The sequence below is a fragment of the Halichoerus grypus genome, chromosome 12 (assembly GCF_964656455.1).
Source record: "Halichoerus grypus chromosome 12, mHalGry1.hap1.1, whole genome shotgun sequence".
NCBI lineage: Eukaryota > Metazoa > Chordata > Mammalia > Carnivora > Phocidae > Halichoerus > Halichoerus grypus.
This window is the reverse complement of record NC_135723.1, coordinates 21,219,418-21,244,032: the sequence shown is the minus strand read 5'-3', so window position 1 is coordinate 21,244,032 and position 24,615 is coordinate 21,219,418. Positions and strand designations below refer to the sequence as shown.

The window sequence follows — 24,615 nt, the reverse complement described above, 5'->3', positions numbered from 1 at the left end:
TAAAACTTAGAAGAACATCCTAAATGTGAACCCAATTTTAAATGGTCGCCTTCTTCTACATTCTGTCTCAAACACCCATTCAAACACATACTGAATCCCTCTAAGTGACTTTTCAGAGCAAAGAAAAGAGTAAAACAAAGAAAATGTGCTAAAATCTATAGAATGTGTTCCTTTTAAAGTAACCGTTTTCCAGGGGCACCTGGATGGCTCAGTCAGTTAAGCATCTGCCTTCAGCTCAGGTCATGATCCCGGGGTCCTGGGATCATGCTCCACATCAGGTTCCCTGCTCAGCAGGGAGTCTGCTTCTCCCTCTGCCCCTCCCCCTGCTCGTGTTCCCTCTCTAATAAATGAATAAAATCTTAAAAAAAAAAAAGTAACTGTTTTCCATCCTTAGGTATATTACTACTTTCTCTTACGTGTAGATAAAATCTTAGTATGAATGGAAGGTTTCTAAAAGGGAAACCAGATATTCTTGCCTCCTCCCCTTCACATCCAATTAAAAAGTAGAAAGATCAAAGAAAAATTAAAGTAAATATGATTACTTTACAAATTACCTGTGAAATATAAATAGCTTTACTACTCTTTTAAATAATGTTTTAATTATTTATATAAACATCAAAAGTAATCCGTTATATAAAGATAACTAATTCAAGGTCAATGGCTCATGAAAGACCTGTAATTAAGGCTTCTGACTACCCTTAAATTCATCTAGATGCCAGACCACTATTGCTACATACATAAAACGTGAAAGAAATGTTACAAAAAATTAAGACATAAAATTACTTATTAAGCTTTTACACCTTCTATTTCTCTTCATTTTTATTTTAATGAAGTTTTACATTTTCTGCAATTAAAAGAGAAAGAAGGAAACAAAAAACACTCCTAAGGAAGAGTGAGAAGACATTAACTAAAGATGAATGAAGGTTTTCTGATCAGATTGAAGTTTGTACTAAGGAACAGACTTCCACCTACTTATGTTAGCCTCAAAAGGCCATATCCAAATTTCTAGAATAAATTTTCAGCTTCTAGCCTACCTCACACCATTTCTACATGGAAAAATATTAAAAGATACACTTTGTTTTTTTAAGTAAAAAGCTCACTCACCAGATGTCTGAGCTCTTTCAAATCTCGGCAGACAGTGTAGAAAACTCCAAGAAGAATATTAATGTAGGCAGCATAGAAATCAGCCGAATACTCTGGAGGATGATCATGTGACAGGATCTTTTGAAGGTTCCCTGTTCAAAGGACACACATGAACTTAAGGATTAAGCCAGCACCCCACAAGTTATATCTTCTAGCATTTTATAACAAGGGTATAAAACAATAAATATATAGGCCCAGCAATTATTAAGGAATACGAAAACTATTACAAGATTAGAAATGTAACACAACTTTTGAAACTGAGGCAAAAGAATTATGAATCTAATGTTCTAAAAACATTATTAAAAATTGCTTAAGACAGGGATGCCTGGGTGGCTCAGTCGGTTAAGTGGCTGCCTTCGGCTCAGGTCATGATCCCAGGGTCCTGGGATCGAGTCCCAAATCGGGCTCCTTGCTCAGCAGAGAACCTGCTTCTCCCTCTGCCTGCCACTCCCCCTGCTTGTACTCTCTCTCTCTAGCAAATCAATAAATAAAATCTTAAAAAAAAAAATTGCTTAAGACAAATATTAAACAATGACATCTAAAGAAAATCTCAAGAACCTCTGCAGGCAAAATGTGTATCAAGGGTGAAAAATAATATACATTCTATTTATTTGTCCGCCTAATAAGTAAATCAACTAGAAAAAACAAGCAGGAGTACTACACAAACAACCGACCACCAAACTGGAAAATGCTCTTCATTTTTTGAAAAATAAAAAGAATTCATAATTTTTTATGAAAATCATCATCTTTACTTGGTCATTCCCCCTTTTATAAATCATATTTTCTTCCTAAAGCTTTGGTATCTTTACTATTATTTCTCTTCTTTCTTAAACTCTTTATATAATATCACACGTTAAGAATCCTAAACTTTATTTTATCCTGCTGGAAATATCATATTGTAGAAGCACAGTTAAAATTAAAAGAGAAACAACCACCCATTACTCAAAAATTGCCCATGTACAGTACATGAAATCAATTAGTCATTCATTCCTTATTGCAATTCCCTCTGACTCCCTGGTGCAATGGTCTCTTTAGACTCCTCAGTTAGTTCTTTGTCTAGTTCCACAGGTTCAGGATTTTTGCAATAGTTAAGTAAAAAGTCTCATAGGATGTTCTGATCAAGTCAATTTCCTTTTGTCTAAGGTTCCCTTTAAGAGATGAGCATTTCTTTTTTAAAGATTTTATTTATTTATTTGACAGACACAGCGAGAGAGGGAACACAAACAGGGGGAGTGGGAGAGGGAGAAGCAGGTTTCCTGCAGAACAGGGAGCCCGAAGCGGGGCTCGATCCCAGGACCCTGGAATCATGATCTGAGCCGAAGGCAGACGCTTAACGACTGAGCCACCCAGGCGCCCCAAGAGGTGAGTATTTTTACCATGGACACTATGCCATTTACCATCAGCCCTTGACTCTACCACTCTCTTGTTCCTCACAATCAGATATAGGTGCAAGATCGAACAATATATACAGCCTATCATTGGATATATATTAAGAGAAACTTACATATAGTTATATATCAAGGGGCTCTTTTAGATAGGGCTGCTGACTGAAAAAAACAAAACATAGCACATTTCAAAGCCCAGCCACATGCTTGGAATATTATCCTGAACGGATTCTCTATGAGAGACTGTTACTAGATCTGCATTTTTTATATCACAACCACTGAAAAAAAATACACAAAGTCCAAAGCTTGACTTTGGTGTCCATGTATTTTTACATTCTAATAGGACATTTTAAATTTAATGTTACTAAGCTTTTTAAAACTATGAATGGGAAAATATTGGATACACTGAAAGTTTCTACAAGGTGCCTTAAAACTGAGGAGATATAGAAGGAACGGATGGTCAGACAGATGAACATACACAGGTGAAAAAGATGGTCTAACAAATGGATGGATGCAGAAATCTGGAAAACAGGTCTCCAGATCAGAGGGCGCTCCTAAGCTCCTCCTGAACATCTCTATCTAGATACCCCTTATTGGTGACTCTCGATGCCACACATGAAAGTTGATTATATGTTACCACTGGCCCAATCCTGATGAAAGTGTTGTAAGAGTTAGAGATCTCACTGTGTTGTTATAAAAATAAAGCAGCTACTTAGTTAGACTACAGGTAAAACTGCAGAGTATAACTCCACATTACAGAAGCTCTGTCTGGGACTATTCAAACGTATGGAAAAATCCCATCTCTAACAGAAAGTCAAAAAATAGTACACTAACAGGTAGTAAATAAAGGGAAGAAGAAGCCATCTGACTGGTCTCCTGTTGTCTTAAAATTTCACTATCAAACTATAGTTTAAAACATAAAGAACAACCATTTCTAACTTGATGAGGAACTTCAGCTTCTAGTCATGAAAAAGTAAGAGGCTCCAGAAATACTCTCCGGCAACAAACTGAAATCTGGACAAAATATAAAAAACACTATTTTCAGACATCAAACAACAGGCAATAAAGCACTATGATACCTGAGAAAAAGGAAACAAATAAGCTATCAGCCAGGCTTTCTAACAAGAGGTAATTTTAGAACTGTGGTACAGGAAAGTTCCAAAAGGAGCCATTAATTCCAAAGAGAAGACAAAGATCAGAGTAGATGGAGCTATCTAAGGCTGCTAGAACGTGCAGGGTAGAGTACAAGAGAGAAAGAGCTATGGAAAGAAAGAGCTACAGAAATCTACATAGGGGTTCGTCTTGAGTCTTGTCTGAATACCAATCTGTATATGCACGGACTAAAACCCTACAGGCCAAGCAAGAACAACTTCTGGGGTTAAACAATTAATGGAGAGTTGTCAGTCAAACAATTATCAGAGCTCACAAAGAACTGTAAATCATTCATACTGTCACCAGTCACAATGAAGAAACTATATATGTATGGCATTCAGCAGAGATCCCAGAAGGGCTATGTCTTAGAAGTAGAGCTAAAATTACCCCTGGAATAAAGGCCACTCCAGAGCATGTCTCCAAACAAGCTTTAAAAAAGCCCTAAAAGATATATCTTCAAGAAATTTAAGTGCTCCTAGAAAAATGTCCAACATACAAAAAAACACAATATCTATTATTCAATCAAAAATTACTAAGTACACAAAGCAGCATAACAAATACCCATAATAGATAAAAATTAGTCAACAGAAACAAACCCAAAATGGAAGAGGCCATGGAATCAATAGACAAGGACATTAAAACAACTATTATAAACATACTCATAAGCTCAAAAATACAAAGGAAAACAAAAGCATAGTAAGATCTGTAAGGAAAAATTTCACTGGATGAAATTAACTGCAGATTAGACACTTGTAGAAAAAAAAAAAGTGAGTGAACTTAAAGACATAGAGAAAAAACACTATCCCTCATAAAACACAGAGAAGAAAGATTTAAAATTTAAATAAGTAAACAGATTCAATGAGACAATATCAAATGATCTAACATACATGTAATGCAGTCCCAGGAAAAGGCAAGGTCAGGGGACACAGGGAACAAAGATAAAATATTTGACGAAATAAGGGCTGAAAATTTTCCAAAGTCACCGAAACTATACAATTCATACATCCAAGAAGCTCAAGCAAGATAAACAATAAAAGATTTTTTTATTTCTTTCAAGTCTGAATAATAATTTAATATGGGGTTTATAATAGGGGCACCTGGGTGGCTCAGTCAGTTAGGTGTCCAATTCTTCATGTCGGCTCAGGTCATGACCTCAGGGTTGTGAGTTCAAGCCCTAAGTTGGGCTCCATGCTCAGCACATAGTCTGCTTGAGATTCTCTCCCTCCCGCTCCCTTTGTCCCTCCCTCCGCTCACGCTGTCTCTCAAATAAATAAAATCTTTTTTAAAAATATGCAGTTTATAATAAATGTGGCTCAGTCTGTTAAGCATCTGCCTTCAGCTCAGGTCACGATCCCAGGGTCCTGGGATCGAACCCCACCTCAGGCTCCCTGCTCAGCGGGAAGCCTGTTTCTCCCTCTGTCTGCCACGCCCCCTGTTTGTGCGCTCTCTTGACTCTCTGACAAATAAATAAAATCTTAAAAAAAAGAAAATATAATAAATGTAGAAATAAAACACAGGATAAAACCAGCACAATGGTTGTGATATGGGAAACTATAAGTCACTGAGATTTTCAGATTGTTTATTGGAGCAAAACTTATCCTGAATGACACAATAACTAAACCAAACCAAAAAGCTGATGAAGTGCATTATAATCCACCGGGGGGGGGGGGGGAGGGGAAGCTTTACCAAAAGATGAGTAGTCTGCATGTGGTAGAGATCAGAAACAAGAATTCCAAACTGAGCTCCTAGTGATCACTGATGAGAGAGGGCATCCTGAACATCAAATACCATATTCTTACAGATGGTATGTGTATCAAGTTATGACTGGATGACATTAGCCACTAAGATTATCCCTTTACTCTGGTTCCATGCTTACTCTAACTACAGTTTGGCTTATCAATTAATGTTTCCTTTTTTGAATGCCCTTCTATGTGATTACGGTGTTTTGCTTTTTAAAAAGATCTTGGTATGTAGAAGGCCCTGAATTAAATCATCAGATAAAACGTGGCTCCATTATTATATACTTTTCAAAAACCTAGTAGTCTATGTGCTGAAATTGGCAAGATCATTTTTATTATTTAAATGTCCCCAAGTTCTCTCCATCTATGATGCTTTGTATCTTTACTTTCTAAAATTTTAAACCAAATTCTATAATTATACCATACTTTAATACAACTTCACTAAGATGTAGAAAATCAGCTTTTAAAAAAACAATTTCTTTAAATGTATAGTTTTTCAGTACTTAAACCCTAAATGGGTCATGAAAAAAATTAACTTCGAACAGTGATGACACAAGGTACAAAGAAATTTTTTTTAATGAAATCCTCTGATTCATTCCTTTTCTTCCTACCCTTTTCCCTTCTTCCTATTTTGCAATTTTCATGGAAGAGAAGCTACTGAAAATAAGGGCTCCCTTCATCTATTTTGGGTTCCTTTCTTCTATTTCAGTTAATTAGGTAAGGCAAGGTGTCATTTGATTGCTGTTCGGGTGTAAATAGGCAAAAATGTGTTTATCTTAACAATGAATGTTTACAGCTGATTAGTTCAGAGGGCTAGTGTCAATGAGGCTAAGGTCAAGGAATGCTATTTTTTCATAGCCTGCTAACCACTTTATGCTTCACAATTATAAACTTTGAATCAGAAGCAGCATATTTGTATAGTGACAACACAATACTAATCTACAAAACTATTCGGCAACACAAAAGGCTACAGTGTTCTTCCAAAGACAAAAATAAACAAGATCTATGAAATTTAAGATTAAATACAAACCAAAAGGCAGTAAGAAACGCAAGGCCTAGTAGTTGGTACTGTAAGAGGAACACTAATGAAAAATAAAATCAGATTTACAAAGTTAAAAGATACATTCCACACAGTACTTAACCCAAATAGATGGTAAATAAAGATTTCCATACAATTTAAATGTGCTTTGCCAACCTAGTCTGATTCTTACTTGTTTTTTTTTTTTTAAATAACTGGCTGTTTTATTTTTTTATTTTATTTTATTTTTTAAAGATTTTATTTATTTATTTGACAGAGAGATAGTGAGAGAGGCAACACAAGCAGGGGGGAGTGGGCGAGGGAGAAGCAGGCCTCCCACGGAGCAGGGAGCCCGATGCGGGGCTCGATCCCAGGACCCTGGGATCATGACCTGAGCCGAAGGCAGACGCTTAACGACTGAGCCACCCAGGCGCCCCATGATTCTTATTTGTATGGGTGTTACCATCACAATATATAGATCTTACTATACTAAAAAATGTGAAAATACACCATTAGCACAAATATGTAAAGAATACTCATTCAAAAAATTTTAGTAACTATATAACTCCTCACAGTTCCAAAATAAAACCTCTGTAAGTGCAGATACATAACATTTTATTTGAGATTGGCAGCAAATCTGAACAGATTAAGACATCAAAGTATTTCACTTGAATATGCTAGCTTAATCTTTCAAACAACAAAAACTATTTTAGTGAATATCATTTGTCAAAATGAAGTTTTAAAATTTACCTATGCTATAATCAGGGAAATACAAGACAAATGGCTCAAAGCACCCAGTATTTGGACGAAACTTTTCCCAAACAATTTCACTGAGAAACAGAACAGTCACATTTCTGTCAGTCTGTAAAAGAAAGAGAAATAAAAGTAACTTTGCATTTAAAAATCTTAATCAGAGCAGCAATTCCATTTGAATTTTTCTTTCAAATAAACCCAGCAAAGTTACAACATATAACAAGTTATTTGCATATTAATAAGCCTTATTTATAAAACCTAATCAAGGAGCTCATCCACTTGCAAATTTTCATACATCATTACCTAGAATTTCCATAAAACTTTAAAGTTAACCAACATTTCAGTTACCCATGAACGCTAGGACAGTCACACAGCTTTTATTTTATAGAAATTAAGAAACACATTTGCTTAATAATGAACACAAGATCCTTTTATGGCAATTTTCAAAGAAATCATTAGCTTTCAATCAGTAAACAAAAAATGTGCAACTTAACATCTCTCATCATTAAAATAGCTACAGAAACCCAGAAAGGAAATAAGAGTTAAAGAAAAATAGATATGTTGTACTTACAACCATATAATACTAGGAAACGTTAAGGGTTTTTTTAAGGCTATTTTCACACAAACTATTGAGCAAAACATGTTGAATATACATTAAAAACACTAAATACACACACAAAACACCAGTGTAAAGTGAACAGTCATCTTTTGAAGTATATTTGGAAAGTATTATCGGTATACCAAAATGAACACTTAAGTAAACAAGCTCAACATGTACACTGTCCTACAGAGTGGCCACAAATACCCTATGATGCCGGTTAGAATTTATCTGTAGACACACCTCTGCATTTTCAACACCAATTTTAATTTTTCCCCATTTTTTTATTATTAACATATAATGTTTATTTGTTTCAGGGATAAGGTCTGTGATTCATCAGTCTTACACAATACACAGTGCTCACAACACATACCCATATTTTTTTTGACATCTCCCGAGGTGACAGAGCAGACATGGTAGCTGCTTTGTTCAGTAACTATTCTTAGGATCCAAACACATAAATTACACTATACTTTGGTGGTGATTTATTATTTACTGATTACTAACTTACATGTAATCTTATGTTCCAGTTTTCATTACTTAGAAAAACATTCTTTTGGCTAACAAAGATAGCTGAGTTTAATAAATTAGTAAGTCCACAAAAATCTAGCTTCTTTATGAAAAACAGGAAAAGATTTTTACTTTCAAATGCTTTTTGTCTCCTTGAATTTATTTCTATAGGGATAAAAAAGTATGCTCTAAATACAATCTTGATTACATGGCATTGAGTGGTTTTGCTTTAAAAAAATGACCAGCTAAAAGCATTTGATAAAATCAGTTCAAAAATATAGAGGTCCAAAAAATAGAAGATATTTATCTATCTGAAAGAATTTTAAGTTGGTAATGTTCTCATCTCATCTCACCTTCAATATACAATGATATCTATCATAACTTAAACTTCATTTTACTCAGATAAATATTTAATATAAAAACCATGAAATGCTGGGGTGCCTGGGTGGTTCACCTGGTTAAGCATCTGACTTCGGCTCTGGCCATAATCTCAGCGTCCTGGGATGGAGCCCTGAGGCCTGCGTTGGGATCCCCACTCAGCAGGAAGTCTGCTTCTATCTCCCCCTTGGACCCTCTCCCTGCTCATGCACACAGGAGCACATGCTCTCTCTTGCTCTCAAATAAATAAATAAAATCTTAAAAAAAAAACAAAACAAACATGAAATGCCTTTACTAGATTTCTCCTAAATGAAATACATTTTTTTTTACATCAAGCATGTTTCCAGAAATGTCAAAACAATTCTCTTTTCTGCTAGAGTTGAAATTACTATTTCATTTCTTCAGTTTCCATAATTACAACTAAAAAAAAGTGAAAGGCCTAACTACTGTGAAGGGATGCATGATGACCATTACTAGGCATGAGGGGGAAAAATGAGGTAAGCTATAGTGGAATAGCAAGAGGACAGCAACAATGTCCTCTGGACACCAGACAGGGAATCCTAGAGCAATGAGGACAGTGGATGAAGGTATGCAAAAAACCCCACAAATGCAACGCAACAAAACAATAAAAGGAGGGATGCCTGGGTGGCTCAGTTGGTTAAGCGTCTGACTCTTGGTTCTGGCTCAGGTCATGATCTCATGCGTCCTGAGATGGAGTGTGGCGTTGGGCTCCATGCTCAGCAGGGAGTCTGCTTCAAGATTCTCTCCCTTTGCCCCTCCCCCTACTCTAATGCAAGCATACACACCTGCTCTCTCTCTCTCTAAAATAAATGAATAAATCTAAAAAGAAAAAAACAAAAAAAGAAATGAAGGAGGAGGCATCTACTTAAAGAGGACGGGTTCCTGGTCTCAGTAGTAAAATGCCAAGAGTTAACCTAACTACAAAGGCTAGACTATGTGAGGTAATTTCCAGGACGGCTACCAAGAGCTATACCGGTCTCTCCTCCTGTCCTCTCACAGCTCACCCCTGCCCAATACTATTACTAAAAGTGGATTTTAGGAATCGACCTTAGACACACAATGATTTCAACAGCACTTGGAAAGCCTCTCTGAACTTTTATTTCAGTAATATGTTCAGTAAATATTTAACTTTTCAAAGGTAGAAATGCTGCAAGCACTGTCTCTCCAAATATTAATTTTAATGATAATGTTACTTAATACTAACTCAGACATAAAACTAGGTAAGTATAAACTATTTATGCTCAAAGTACTTACAGGATTATAAAACAAAAACAAAAATAAACCTGTAAGTTAAATACAAAATTATAAAATCAATAAAATTTAAATTAACAGTAATTGAATATGATGTTTTGATCAAACTAAATATTTGCTCACTTGTGATTATGGTACAAACAGGAAACAGCCACAGTTCTTGTGAGTTTAGCATTCCTATACCAATTGGTATTGGGGAACAATGAATTCTCTCACCAGTTGTCTTTTTCTTCTTCTTATGTTATGTTAATCACCATACATTATATCATTAGTTATTGATGTAGTGTTCCATGATTCATTGTTTGTGTATAACACCCAGTGCTCCATTTAGTACGTGCCCTCTTTAATACCCATCACCAGGCTAACCCATCCCCCCAACCCCCCACCCTCTAGGACCCTCAGTTTGTTTCTCAGAGTCCATAGCCCCTCATGGTTCGTCTCTCCCTCCAATTCCCCCCCTTCATTCTTCCCTTCCTGCTATCTTCTTCTTTTTTTTTTTTTTTAAACATATAATGTATTATTTGTTTCAGAGGTACAGGTCTGTGATTCAACAGTCTTACACAATTCACAGCGCTCACCATAGCACATACCCTCCCCAGTGTCTATCACCCAGCCACCCCATCCCTCCCACCCCCCACCACTCCAGCAACCCTCAGTTTGTTTCCTGAGATTAAGAATTCCTCGTATCAGCGAAATAAGTCAAACAGAGAAAGACATGTATCATATGACCTCACTGATATGAGGAATTCTTAATCTCAGGAAATAAACTGAGGGTTGCTGGAGTGGGGGGCGGGGTGGGAGGGATGGGGTGACTGGGTGATGGACACTGGGGAGGGTATGTGCTCTGGTGAGCGCTGTGAACTGTGCAAGACTGTTGAATCTCAGATCTGCACCTCTGAAACAAATAATGCAATATATGTTAAGAAAGAAAAAAAGAAGAAGAAGAATGTAGCAGGAGGGAAGAATGAAGGGGGGGAAATCGAAGGGGGAGAAGAACCATGAGAGACGATGGACTCTGAAAAACAAACTGAGGGTTCTAGAGGGGAGGGGGGTGGGAGGATGGGTTAGCCTGGTGATGGGTATTGGGGAGGGCACGTTCTGCATGGAGCACTGGGTGTTATGCACAAACAATGAATCATGGAACACTATATCTAAAACTAATGATGTAATGTATGGGGATTAACATAACAATAAAAAAATTTAAAAAAAAATCTTAAAAAAAAAAAAGAATTCCTCGTATCAGTGAGGTCATATGATACATGTCTTTCTCTGATTGACTTATTTCACTCAGCATAACACCCTCCAATTCCAACCACGTCGTTGCAAATGGCAAGAGTTCATTCCTTTTGATGGCTGCATAATATTCCATTGTATATATATACCACATCTTCTTTATCCATTCATCTGTCAATGGACATCTTGGCTCTTTCCATAGTTTGGCTATTGTGAACATTGCTGCTATAAACATCGGCTGCACGTACCCCTTTGGATCCCTACATTTGTATTTTTGGGGTAAATACCCAGCAGTGCAATTGCTGGGTCATAGGGTAGCTCTATTTTCAACTTTTTGAGGAACCTCCATACTGTTTCCCAGAGTGGCTGCGCCAGCTTGCATTCTCACCAACAGTGTAGGAGGGTAACCCTTTCTCCGCATCCCCGCCAACATCTGTCGCTTCCTGACTTGTTAATTTTAGCCATTCTGACTGGTGTGAGGTGGTATCTCATTGAGGTTTTGATTTGGATTTCCCTGATGCCGAGCGATGTTGAGCACACTGTCTTTATTCAAACTTCTGCAAAACCCTGATTTGCCATAAAATTATTTGGCTTTGACCTGACACATATGCATATTAAATCCATCCCTATTCTTTTCTCATTACAATTAGACTTACATTTCTCATTACATTCCATGACAATTAGAGTAGTATTAATACTATTCAGTGCCAACACAATTATAAATTGAAATACAAAGCCGGTTTTGACACTGACTGGCCATGATCATGGCAGAACTCCAGAGACCCAGAATAGACATACCATTCTTTTTCTAGCTTACTGAAAAGAAAATTTAAAAATTCTTCAGAAAGTCTAAAGTTTAGGCCCCCACCATTTACTCTAGCAAACACCTAAAACCTTTAAAAGAAAGCAGGGTTAGTCACTTCACAATCAGAAATAAAAAGCTAAAATAAAGAATAAATGTTATCAAGTCACAAACTGCTTTTACTTTGGAAAAAATGCTCAACAACATTCATAATAGAGAAATGCAAATTAAAATTATGTTAAGATTCATTTCTCACCTGTCAGACTGGCAAATGAAAAAATCTGACAAGACAATCTATTGATTAGGTCATAGGGCAAAAAGACTCTTACACATTACTTACCAATTCTTGTAACCTAAGAAACCCAGGCAAAAGATTTGCTTCCATATCTCTTAGATATTCTGCTTTATCTAGAACCTTATAAAAAAAAAATGCAGTGTCAAAATCAATTTACAAAGCCTTTATAAAACATTAACATTGTATGATGCACAATTCAAGACTTGAATTTTCCATGTTAAAAAGAAAAATTGTAACCTATGAATTAATTTTTAACTGGCATTTACATTTGCAGAAGGCATTTCAAACAAGTCAAATTAGTAAATTAAAAAACAGACTACTTATAATGTATTTTAATCCAAATTTCTAAATATAAAATGAATCACAGCTATATTAAAAAGGTTTCTTTTCTAGGTATACTATCAATGCTCTAAGGATACCTTACTAGGTATACAAGAAAAATAACTGGATGCATTTTTTATTCCATTTGATAAAAGTTAAATTTTTGTTCAGTTATAAAACCACTGGCATTGTTATTTTAAAAGATACTTCTCTATATGTTATTTTAAAAGGTAATTCTCTTTCACAGATATATGGTATACATACTATACTATATACTCTATACACTATACTATATATCTATGTAGATATAGCATACATATTCACTGATAACATATATGATGTATATAGATATGTAGAGAGAACATATATATGTTATTATGGGTAATATAATATGTTGCAGGGAACAATGTTCCTGGGTAAAGATGACACAAGTTTGACCATGTTAATAATAACTGAAGCGGGATGATGGGTTCATTGGAGTACATTACACTATTCTCTTTACGTGTTTGAAATCTTGATGATAAAAAATGTTAAAAAAAGAAAAAAAAAACTTGCTTCAAGAAGTTATCCTTTAGTCCATAAAAATAAAATCAAAGTCTTCATAACACTGTCTAAAATATTTAATCTAACCTTTGCTTTAATTTTTTGTTACGGAAATTTTAAAATATACTTGAAGATAGGGAGATCAGTAACTCCCACATATATTTCACCTAACCTCAACAAACATCAACATATGGTCAATCTTGTTTCTTCTATCCACCTCCACTTTTCCCCTCCACCATCTCGCTGATTATGTTAAAGCAAATCCCAGACATACCACTCCATCTGTATGGAGCTCTAAGACATACCACTCCATCTGTATGCAGCTCTAAGAAATGAAAACCTACTTTTTTTAAACATAATCACAGTATCATTATCATGCCTAAAAAATTTAACAACATTTCTTAACATCATGTAATAACCAATGTTCAAATTTTCCCACTTGTCCCACAAATGTCTCCTTAGAGTTCATTTATTTGATTCAGGATCCAAAAAGGTTCATATGTTGATCTTATTGTATTTGGTTTGTCTTCTAGTCAATTTTAAATTATAACATTTCCCCTGGCCCTTCCTTTTTTCCTTGTTATGTATTTGTTGAAAACCAGTAATCCATTGTGTAGAATTTTTCATAATACTGAATTGGCTGACTGCCTCTCTTTAATATTATTTAACATGTTCTTATATCCCCTATATTTCCTGTAAAACAGTCAAAAAATCTAGAGGTTTGATCAGATTCAGGTTCAAGTTTTGGTCAAGAATACTTCACAAACAGTGCTCTGTATTTCTTATTGAATCACATCAGCCAGAACACAATACCTGCCTGTCTCTCTTGTGACGTTAAGACTGACTGACAGGTTCAGGTATTGTCAGCCTGATTGATCTATTATAAAGTTCCCCAGCAGCCTTTCACCAAATGATTTCTGCATCAACTGATGATCATTGCCTATATCCAAAACTTTCTTAGGTATTGCAAAACTTAATTTTCTATGATTCTTCCTGCATTTGTTGCAGGACATTTTTCTAGAAAGAACTTTGCCTCATCTGCTATTTAGTTACTCAGAAATAAAGTTCACACAGGACAGAAGGGATAAATGCTTGATTCTTTCCTTTTATCTACTAATTTTCTGAATAAGTTTGTGCCTCTATTAGTTTTCTGTGCTTGCTATAACACGTTACCACACAAACTTGATAGCTTAAAACAGACTAAAAATTGATTCCTTCACAGTTCTGGAAGTCCTAAGTCTGAAATCAGTTTCACAGAGCCAAAATCAAGGTGTCTGCAGGGCCACATGCCCTCCAGCAGCTCTAAGGTAGAATCCATTCTCTGCCCTTTTTAGCTTCTGGTGGCTGCCAGTATTCTTTGGCTTGTGGCTGCATCACTGCATAATTCAAGGCGAGCATCTTCACGTTTCTCTTACTCTGCTTGCCTCTGCTTCTATTACTTGGCCTCCTGTCTGTGTGGTTCAGTCAAATCCTCCCTTTGCCTCTCTCCTACACAAACATTCGTGATGACATTTTGTGACCACCCAGATAAACCTGGTAAATCTCCCTATCTCTAGACCCTTAACTTAATCACATTTGCAAAGGCCCTCTTTCCAAATGAAGGGTCATTTACAGGTTCCAGGGATTCGGATCTGATATCCTCAAGGGCCATTATTCAGCCTACGGTTGTGCCCTAGTAAATGAAACTCCCATGGTAACCAATGAGCTGAGGTTTTGTGTTTTTTATTTATTTGTTTACTATCATTATAAGTTCATGGATTTAACACATCTAATGTACTTCCATCTACTGAATTGACTGTTCTTTTTGATGGCCCAATTGTACCATGTTTGGCCAGTGGAAGCCCCTTCAAACTAGCTTCTGGGTCCTTTTTGTACCCCCAGCTTTGAGATGTAACTAACATGTAACACTGCATAAGTTTAAGGCATACAACTGTTGATTTGATACACCTATATACTTAAAATTATTTCCATGAAAGCTTTGGCTAACACCTCCATCACCTCACATAATTATCATTTCTGTTTTGTGGTGAGAACATTTAAGATCTACTCTTAGCAACATTCAAGTATACACAACACAGTATAGCATAATATAATCACCATGCTGTACAATAGATTCCCTAGAACTTATTCATCTTATAATTAGAACTCTTTGACCAACATCCATTTCCTTTATCCCACAGCCTCTAGTAACCAACCATTTTCCTTTGTTTCTATGAGTTTGGCTTTTTATATTCCACATATAATTAAGTGTCTCTGCCTGATTTCTTTCACTTAGCATAATGCCCTCAAAGTCCATCCATGTTGTCACAAATGGCAGGATCTCCTTCTCATGGCTGAATAATATTCCATTGTATATATATACACATAGTCTCAGTTATTGTGAATAAAACTGCAATGAACATGGGAGTGCAGCTATCTCTTTGACATCCCAATTTCATCTGCTTTGTATATATACCAGAAGTGGGATTGCTGAATCATATGGTATTTCTATTTCTAATGTTTTAAGGAACCTCCATACTGTTTTTTCCCTAGTTCCTATACCAATTTACTATCCCAAGAACAGTGCACAAGGGTTCCCTTTTCTCCACAACCTTGCCAATACTTGTCTTTTGGATGATAGTCATTCTAACAGGTGTGAGGTGGTATCTCATGGTTTTGGTTTGCACCTCCTTGATGATTAGTGAGGGAAGTGATGCACTTCCTTGATGATTAGCACCTTTTCATGTACCTGGCCATTTGAACGTTCTTTGAAAAACTGTCTATTCAGGTCCTCTGCCCATTTTCTAACCAGATTTTTTTTTGCTATTGAGTTGCATGAGTTCTTTATATATTTTGGATATTAACCCCTTGTTCAGCAGATGACTGCAAACATTTTCTCCCATTCTATAGGTTGCCTTTTCATTTTGGTGAATGTTTCTTTTGCTGTGTAGAAGTTTTTCAGTTCAATGTAGTCCCACTTACTAATTTCTGCTTTTGTTGCTTGTGCTTTTGGTGCTGTATTTAAAAAACTGTTGCTAGGGCGCCTGGGTATCTCAGGCAGTTAAGCGTCTAACTCTTGATTTAGGCTCAGGTCATGATCTCAGGGTCAAGAGATTGAGCCCCACGTTGGGCTCCATGCAAGTGGGGAGTCTGCTTGAGATTCTCTCTCTCTACCCCTCCCCTTCAGTGCATAGTGCATGTGCGCTCTCTCTCAAATAAATCTTTAAAATAAATAAATAATAAAAAACTGCTGCCGAAACTAATGTCAAGGAACATTTTCCCTATGCTTTTTTTCTAGGAGTTTTATGATTTCACTTTTTATATTTAAGTCTTTAATCCACTTCAAGTTAATTTTTGTGAATGGTGTAAAATAAGGGTCTAACTTTACTCTTCTGCATGTGGCTATCCAGTTTTCCCATCACCATTTATTGAAGACACTATCCTTTCCCCACTGAGCATTCTTGGCTTCCTTACCAAATATTAGTTGATCATATGTATATGGGAATATTTATTTCTGTGCTCTCAATTCAGTTCTATTGGTCTATGTATCTATTTTTATGCCAGTACCATACTGTTTTACTATAGCTTTGTAGTATAGTTTGAAATCAGGAAGTACAATGCCTCAGGCTTTTTTCTTCTTTCTCAACATTGCTTTAGCTATTCCGTCTTTTGTGATTCCATACAAATTTTAGGACTGTTTTCTCTATTTCTGTGAAAAATATCATTGGAATTTTGATAGGGATTGCACTGAATCTACAGATGGCTTTGGGTACTATGGACATTTTAACAATATTAATTCTTTTGATACATGAGCTTCTGTGTCTTTTTGAAATGACCCTCGTTGTAGCTGATAGCTTCCTAGCTTTCTATTATGGCAAAATGTTCTAGATTCATCTTGTACATTTTCTTCTCAGAACTGAAATTTAAAAAGCTGGGTTGTTTTGTTTTTTTCTTTTTAACATTTACACTTTATTAATAAATCTTATTGGAAACTATAATAATTTAAATTAGGAATAAAATAAAAATGCAAAGAATATAATATTATTTCCCTAAGTAGTCCAAATTGTTTTATATGTTTTATTAATTAACAGACAGCTTGAAACAATCTATGAGAGTAATCAATTTAAGATATTTCATTCTTAATTAGACAAAATAAAGCTAAAATTATTTACTGCTAAAAAGATATAAATTATTTTTTCCACTAAGCAATTATGCAATTTCCCCATCAATCTCCATTTAAATAACTCTCTAATCCAGGACACAGATTAATTCAAATAATTGGCCCATCTTTATGCCCATTTTAATGCAAAACACAAAGCTGAAGCAATAAATTAATAGTTCATTCTTCTAATTTAATTTAGTTAACCCACTATAATTAAGGATTTTATAATATTCTAATAAATGATCCTTCTTCAAAAGCAATGATCAGATAATATTCAGAGAAGTAAAAATTTTAATTCAGATCCAAACATTTATCTTAATAATTTACACAAAGGCATTCTAATAGACTCTTGATTTGCAAACGGGTTTACTGACTAGAAAACATTCTCAGCTACCTTTCTGTATTTCCTAAGTACTGAAGCTTACCAATTCATTTATTAAATAGCTGAACTGTCTATAGATGTACTCTAAAAAATGTTCCACACTAAACACCTGCAAACTTTCTCACACTTAATGTTTAGCCAACTAGTAAGTACTTACTGAATACCCACTTCTATCCAATGGATCTGAAAAATGAGTACAGCCCTACTTACTCGTCAAGGCTGTTTATAGAATATTGATTTTCCATCCTACCTAAAGACATTCAGCTTTGAACCTCTCCTTGTTGTCATCCACATATACTGAGGTCATTCCTCTTCATTCTTCAAATATTACCGTTTCTTACTAACACTTCCCTATTATAACTCCTGTATTTTTTGGATATTTCAAAACCCACATTAATGCCCCCCTTCTGATATGGACTCTTAATTCCTTAAATTCCTCTCCACCAGTGATCTTATTTCCTACCTTATCTCACTGAAAGACCAACTTTCTTAGAACACTGGTTTTTGAGGTGTGGCCCCCTGGGGGTGGGAAGGGTGTCCCTGATATCCTTTCAAAAGGTTGGCAAAGTCAAAACTATTTTCATGGTAATACTGAAACATTTAGCCCTTTTCACGATGTTGATATTTGCACTGATGGTGCAAGTAATAGTGGTTTAAACTAGAGTTGCCTTGGCATAAGTCCAGGTAATGGTGCAGAACTGTACCAGTAGTAGCTGTATTCTTCACTATGCACTTGCATTTTAAAAGAAGTTCGACTTCTAACTCCGAGAAGGTGGGAGCAGATTTATTTTTTCCTATTCCTTCTGCTAAGTAAAACTAAGAATCTTGAATGTTACATCTAAAACAAACAGGGCTCTGAAAGGTAGAGAGAAGACAGACCAGCTAGGGACCTTAAGAGCAGAGGAATGACAACTCACTGTACTGAGGGTGTATTGCTTGAGTTGTCTTTTTGCCTCACACAGCACATATGTGGAGCTGAAGAAACCAGCAACACAGAAAGGCTAATGAGCATGAACCAAAAAAGCACCAAGAAACCCTGCTCTCCCTAGTCAAAGGACCAGGAAAGGGGCAGCATAGCTAGACTTCGGACACTGCATTTACCCAAATTCTCTTCATACATCATTGATTTCTTTTCTGTCCTCATTTGTTCTTCCTCATCTCCTCATTCCATAACCAAGAGATTGCCACAAGACTCGGGCACTTGGACTCCCCTCTCTCCTAACTCACTCACTCGCCTGGTGACCTAATGGTCTCACAGCTTTAAGAACTACCACCTCTATACCCACAACCCCAAAATCCTATCTCCACAATGGGCCTCTCTTGACCTAAGACTCTAGTCTCCAAGTGCCAACTGAACATCTGTACTTGGATTTAACGTGTCCCAAACCAAACTCCTGATCATTCCTTCCCTACCTAACAAGACCCCTCCCGCTGTAGTCTTCTCCACTAAGATGACAACTCCATCCTTTCAAGTACACAAAAACTTCTGAGTCACCCTTAACTTTGTTCTTTCTCTCCTCCTCTATAGTCAATCTATCAGAAATTCTGTCAAAATATATTGAGACCACTTCTTACCACATCTACTGCTACCAGCCTGGCCTAAGCCAACATGATGTTTTGCCTAGATTATTATAAATGCCTCATAACTAGTTGCATTAGATTCCTACAGCTGCCATAAAAAGTACCACAAACAGGGTGACTTAAACTACAGGAATTTATTATCTCACAGTTCCAGAAGCCAGAAGTCCAAGATCAAGGTGCTGGCAGGGCCATGCTTCCTCTAAAGGTGCTAGAGAAAGGTCTGTTCCAGGTCTCTCTCCTGGTTTCTAGTAGTCCCTTGGCTGTGGCAACATAACCCCAATCTTTACGTGGCATCCTCCCTGTGTGCATGTCTATCTCCAAATTTCCTCTTTATATAAGGACACCAGTCATATTAAATTAGGGGTCCAAACTACTCTAGTATAACTTCAGCTTAATTAATTAGAACTGCAATGACCCCATTTCCAAATAAGGACATTCTGAGGTACTTCAACATATGAATTCTTGGAGGAAACAATTCAACCCATAACACTAGTCTTCGTGCTTCTATCCTCGTACCCTTCATTTGATTCTCAACATTACTACTCTGCCCCCTACTTAAACTATTCCAGCCACAATGGCCTCCTTGGTATACTCTGAATACACAAAGCATGTTCCAGTCTTCTTTGTAGTCTTATGTAAATCTCTTTACCTGGAATACTCTTTTTTCACATATCTTCAAAGCTTGCTCCTCACTTCCTTCCTTGCTCCTCAGATCTCAGCTCAGTCATCACCTCAGTGAGATCTTCTCTGTCTTCTCTATTTAGAAAAGTAACTACTCTCCCCACCCAAGTGATTCTCCCTGACTCTATTAACATATTATATCTGACATCCTACATATTAACTTGCTTTTTATCTATCTTCCTCAACTACACTATAAACTGCAAGAGGGCAGAGACTCTATTTTGTTCTATGTTCTATCTCCAGTATCTAAAATAGTCCCTGGCATATAAGAAGTGCCCAAGAGTTATTTGCTGAATAAATAAATGAATGAAACTAAAATGTGGAAGGAACTGTTTTATAAATTTCAGGAAATGCAAGAATGCATAAGATTTGGTCCCTTATAACTAAGTTTATAACTTAGCTGTTATAATAAGGCATTATATTAAAATTTAATTCTAAATCCAGAGATAATAATTTTTTAAAAAAGGGCTAAAGTATTATAAAAAATCCACTAAAATAAAACACACTACACAGTTTCAGTTGTCTCCTAAACATTTCCACATTGATGTAACAACTACAATTCAGACTTAGCCACCCCAAAATCAAATGATTCATCTTTCCCCACAAACCTACTCCACACACAACTGAAAAATTTGACCTTCGAGTTCTCTTCCATTTATTCCTCTCTGCATCTTCCCCAAGTCTAGTCCTGGCCCAAATTTCCTCTAATTTAAACAGTGATAAGAGCCTGAAAACCATCTTTTAGACTTCAGTCTGTCACCACCACCCCCCTATCTATTTAACATGCCTTGCAAAATGATCTTCCTAAAACAGATTTGTTGCTCTAAAATCTTCACTACTGCCTCACTATATGCACTTTAGTAGAGTTTTCAAGATACTCCATGATCTGCCTCACCTACCTTCCTAGCTTTTTTCTCCCCTCATACACTGTTACCCACCAAAACTGTACTATTGATTCCCTGGCCTCCACTGCATCTGCATGATTTTCCTTACATAATTCCTACCATCTGAAATTCCTTCTTCAGTTTCTTCCTATAATCCTTTAATCATCCTTTTAAGTCTATCTCAAATGTTATCACCTCATGAAGCTGTATCACATATCCCTAAGTCTGTACTTTGCATCTCATGGTTATCACTTATCACACTCTGCACATAGTCACACGTAGTATGTGTCATAACTCTTCCATTAAACTGAAGTTCCCTTTGGATAAGAAATACATCTAAAACATTTTTGTATCCCAAAAGCACCTTTGCACGGTGCAATACAAATAATGAGATAGAAAAAATTTACAGAAATTGACCAATAAGCAGTTTTCAAATAGATGGTATAATGAAATTAAATTACTCACAATATATACAGTCTGATCCTTGAGACTTTCAGCTTTGGTTACTCGTTTAAACAAGCGAACAAAGTCATTAAGTGTTTCACAGGTTATTTGAGTAGAACATCCACCCTCTGAAGAACTAAGATGATTCAATTTGTTTAAAATTTGTTCCAAAAGCAGCCTCGAGGTAAAGCATTCAACACAATTCACAAAGACATGTGGGAGCTGAAAACAAAAATTTAAAAAACGTGTAAACAGGAAAGAAAACCCACATATATAGTATCGGCTCTGTTGGCTATTCAGCAGGTGTCCTTCTACTCTACATCTCCCCCACCCCCAAGCTGCTCTGTACCCCAGGAGGCTGACCACTACAGCCTGCATTACCCAGACTCGCTTATTTTCTGGCTCTGGTTGGATTCAGTCAACAAGAAGAACCAGGAGCCTGAAGGAGAGCAGTAAGAAGAAACAAAATGAATATTCCCTTAACTTACCCCTTACCCTCAGTGGCCCATAGTTCCACCATGGCTACATTCTTCTACCAAAAGCCACAGCTCCAGCTGGGCAGCCCCCCCATTTAAGGCTACAGCTCTTACAGTGATCTGGTAACAGCTACTTCCTATGGTCCGTTCAGGCCTAAGGGGAGTAAAAGCTCTCAGTGCTTTATCATCCCTTATTAGTTCCCTTAACATTTCTTCGACCTTTGTGCAACAGTACCTTCATTAAACTCACTTCAATTATTTGAGTTTGCCATTTGTTTCCTACAGAGAATCAGAGCAAACTTGTACTTTAAAGAATTCATATAAAGAAACCCAAGTACATGTTAAAATTCTTGGTAGGAATTTCATACTAATAATTTTAAGATAATATTCTAATGATAAACAAACCTAGATCGAAAAGAATTTTAAGAGTTTGAAACCATAGTAATCCTCCTATGAGGATTAAGCTAGCTCTTCATTTAAAGATCAAAACGGACCCAGCAGGCAACGCTGCAGCCTCGGGTCAAGACGGCGAGCAGGCCTGCTGTTGCAGCACCAAGCCGGTGGCCGGAGGGTATTCGAAAATGGTACTACAATGCTGCAGGGTTCAATAAACTGGGGTTAATGAGAGATGATACAACATAGGAGAATGATGATGTGAAAGAGGCCATAAGAAGGCTTCCTGAGAACCTTTATAACGACAGGATGGTTCGCATTAAGAGAGCACTGGACCATGAGGCATCAGATCTTGCCTAAAGAGCAGTGGACAAGATACGAGGAGGATAAATTCTACCTTGAACCATATCTGAAAGAAGTTATTCGGGAAAGAAGAGAGAGAGAAGAATGGGCAAAGAAATAATGATGGAGTTGAAATCTGTGGTTGCAGCTGCCCTCAAATATTTTTAAGAAGTTGAATAAACCTGAAATGTACAATTTAGAACTATCTGAGCTGCAAATGTATTACTCTAAATAAATGTCTATTGTGATTAAAAAATAATAATAATAAAGATCAAAATGGAGGTTAATTCCAGAAGTAACAAGGAAACAAAGACTTGCTTACAAATATAGTCTGTTCTCCAAAAGAAATCACAAAAGCAGTACTGCTCATTCTAGGAAGATAACTTTTGGCATCTAGCACAAATAATGGAACCTATAACTATTTTTAGTGACATTCCACAAATCTCACCCAAGAAGGAAGCTTTTCTTTCTCTTTCAGAGTAACAATGTAACTAAGGCTACTTTATATCTCTTAGTCACAGTTTCACTAACATTTGCTGGCCTTTTTTATCACAGTCCACAATATCTCAAACAAAAATTGGTCAGAAATGTTTCATATAGAAGATATTCCTTCAGAGAAAGGTAAACTATACTAAATAATCTCCCAGATTCCATTTCTAGGAGTCTATGAGTAAAAAAATAAAAAAAATCAATTAACAGTTATTCTTACCTCTAAAGTTTTCAACAAAGTTTGTGTTACATAGGTCTTTCCACTGGCAGTATGTCCATAAATAAAAATGGATGGAAAGCTGAAATGATGCCTCTAAGAGAGAAAAGGCAAGTATTAGTCTGCACATACAAAACAGAAAATAATTATCAACTCATGAGAAAGTTTTACATGGCAAAGGAAAATACTTTAAACCTGAAGCCTGCTCTGGCCCTCACTAGTCTTGAAAACCACCACCTACATCCACGCTTGATTTACACCTATTACCTCAATGAAACGTGCGAACTGACACTGGAAAAAAGTAACACTGCGAACACACTTGTGTAAAATCTTTTTCAGCTGGGATAAGATACTAAGCAACTTCCAGTGGCTACTTTGGCTTAACACCATCTCAAAAGAGTGGCGTGTGTAAAAGAACCCGTCCTGGGCCAACGTCCTGTGGTGCCGGCCGCTCCCGCCTGTGCCGTTCTCCTTCAAAAGGGACTAACCAGAAGTTACTTAGGGTGGAGGAGTAGGGTCGACCTACAACAACCCTTTTCTCAATGCAAAAAAAAATGGAGTATTGCCCCTCAATCCAAACACGAAGACAGAAAATCGAGAACACGTCGCAAGACCACGGAAATGTTTGCCTCCAGGATTTGGAAGAGAAAAGATAGTTTGACCACAATACCTCTCCAAACAGGGACTGCAAGAGGGACACTTGGGACTCGCGACAAAGCACCATGTTTTCCAAGTGAGGCATTCCGGCGGGTACCAGTGGGCAACGCAGCCCCAGCCACCTCCACAACCCGAGCCGCAGCCCCACCTCCGCCCCTCGATCCGCGCTCCCGCCGGAAACCAGACTTGCGAGGGCGTGGGCGGACCCGGCGTGCCCGTGCGTCGGCGTAACGGCAGCGCGCACGCGGAGCGTCGCCCCGCCCTTTCTCCCAAGGTCCGAGGAGGCGGGCTCAGTTTTCCCCTTCGAGGAGGGGTTTGGCTGACGGTGCTGTTGGTGATTGGACATCGCGGGTGCCGCTTTTCGCCATCCGGGAGGCGAAAGGGCCGGGGACAACGCGGGGATGCGCGAACAGGAAAACGGCTGGACCCTCCGGGTTTCTGATGACCCGCGAGCCCGTGGCTTTGATTTTCTTTCCTGCAGAAACTTTGAGTCCCAGGAGCTTTCGCCCTGGAGCGCCATCGGAGAAAAGAAGGCAGGCGTGCAGCTGAGGCCCCTCTCCTTACAGGGACTGTAAGGCGGACTGAGCTAATCAGTAGTCTAAAGATGGGGTTTTTCCCCTACGAGGGTGTGGCAGTTAGGGGTCTCTGGTGCAAAGAAAGAGTGTAATGGGGTTGAACAAACAACTTGGATTACTAGTGTTCACGCAAGCCTGAAACCGGATCTGGAAATGCCTCTCCCTCCTAAAGGGAGGAAGATCTAAGGTGAAGGTGTTGGTGAGGGCGCCA

At 37.3% G+C, this 24,615-nt stretch overlaps 1 protein-coding gene and 1 pseudogene across 2 annotated transcripts in view; one reads left to right on the top strand and one right to left on the bottom strand.

Annotated features, from left to right (window-relative positions):
* ORC5 (origin recognition complex subunit 5) overlaps positions 1–24,015 on the bottom strand; it is an 85,839-nt gene extending 61,824 nt beyond the window's left edge. For both annotated transcript variants that reach the window (XM_036067462.2, XM_078060038.1), the window contains exons 1-6: positions 23,843–24,015; positions 23,176–23,268; positions 21,277–21,477; positions 12,324–12,398; positions 7,188–7,299; positions 1,105–1,235 (exon numbers count right to left, since the gene is read on the bottom strand). In XM_036067462.2, coding sequence (XP_035923355.1) covers positions 1,105–1,235; positions 7,188–7,299; positions 12,324–12,398; positions 21,277–21,477; positions 23,176–23,268; positions 23,843–23,914 — 684 coding nt within the window. In that variant the 5' untranslated portion in view covers positions 23,915–24,015. The remainder of the gene's footprint in view (positions 1–1,104; positions 1,236–7,187; positions 7,300–12,323; positions 12,399–21,276; positions 21,478–23,175; positions 23,269–23,842) is intronic.
* Positions 21,871–22,735, top strand: LOC118519820 (cytochrome b-c1 complex subunit 7 pseudogene; annotated as a pseudogene).
* Positions 24,016–24,615: the final 600 nt, after the last annotated feature.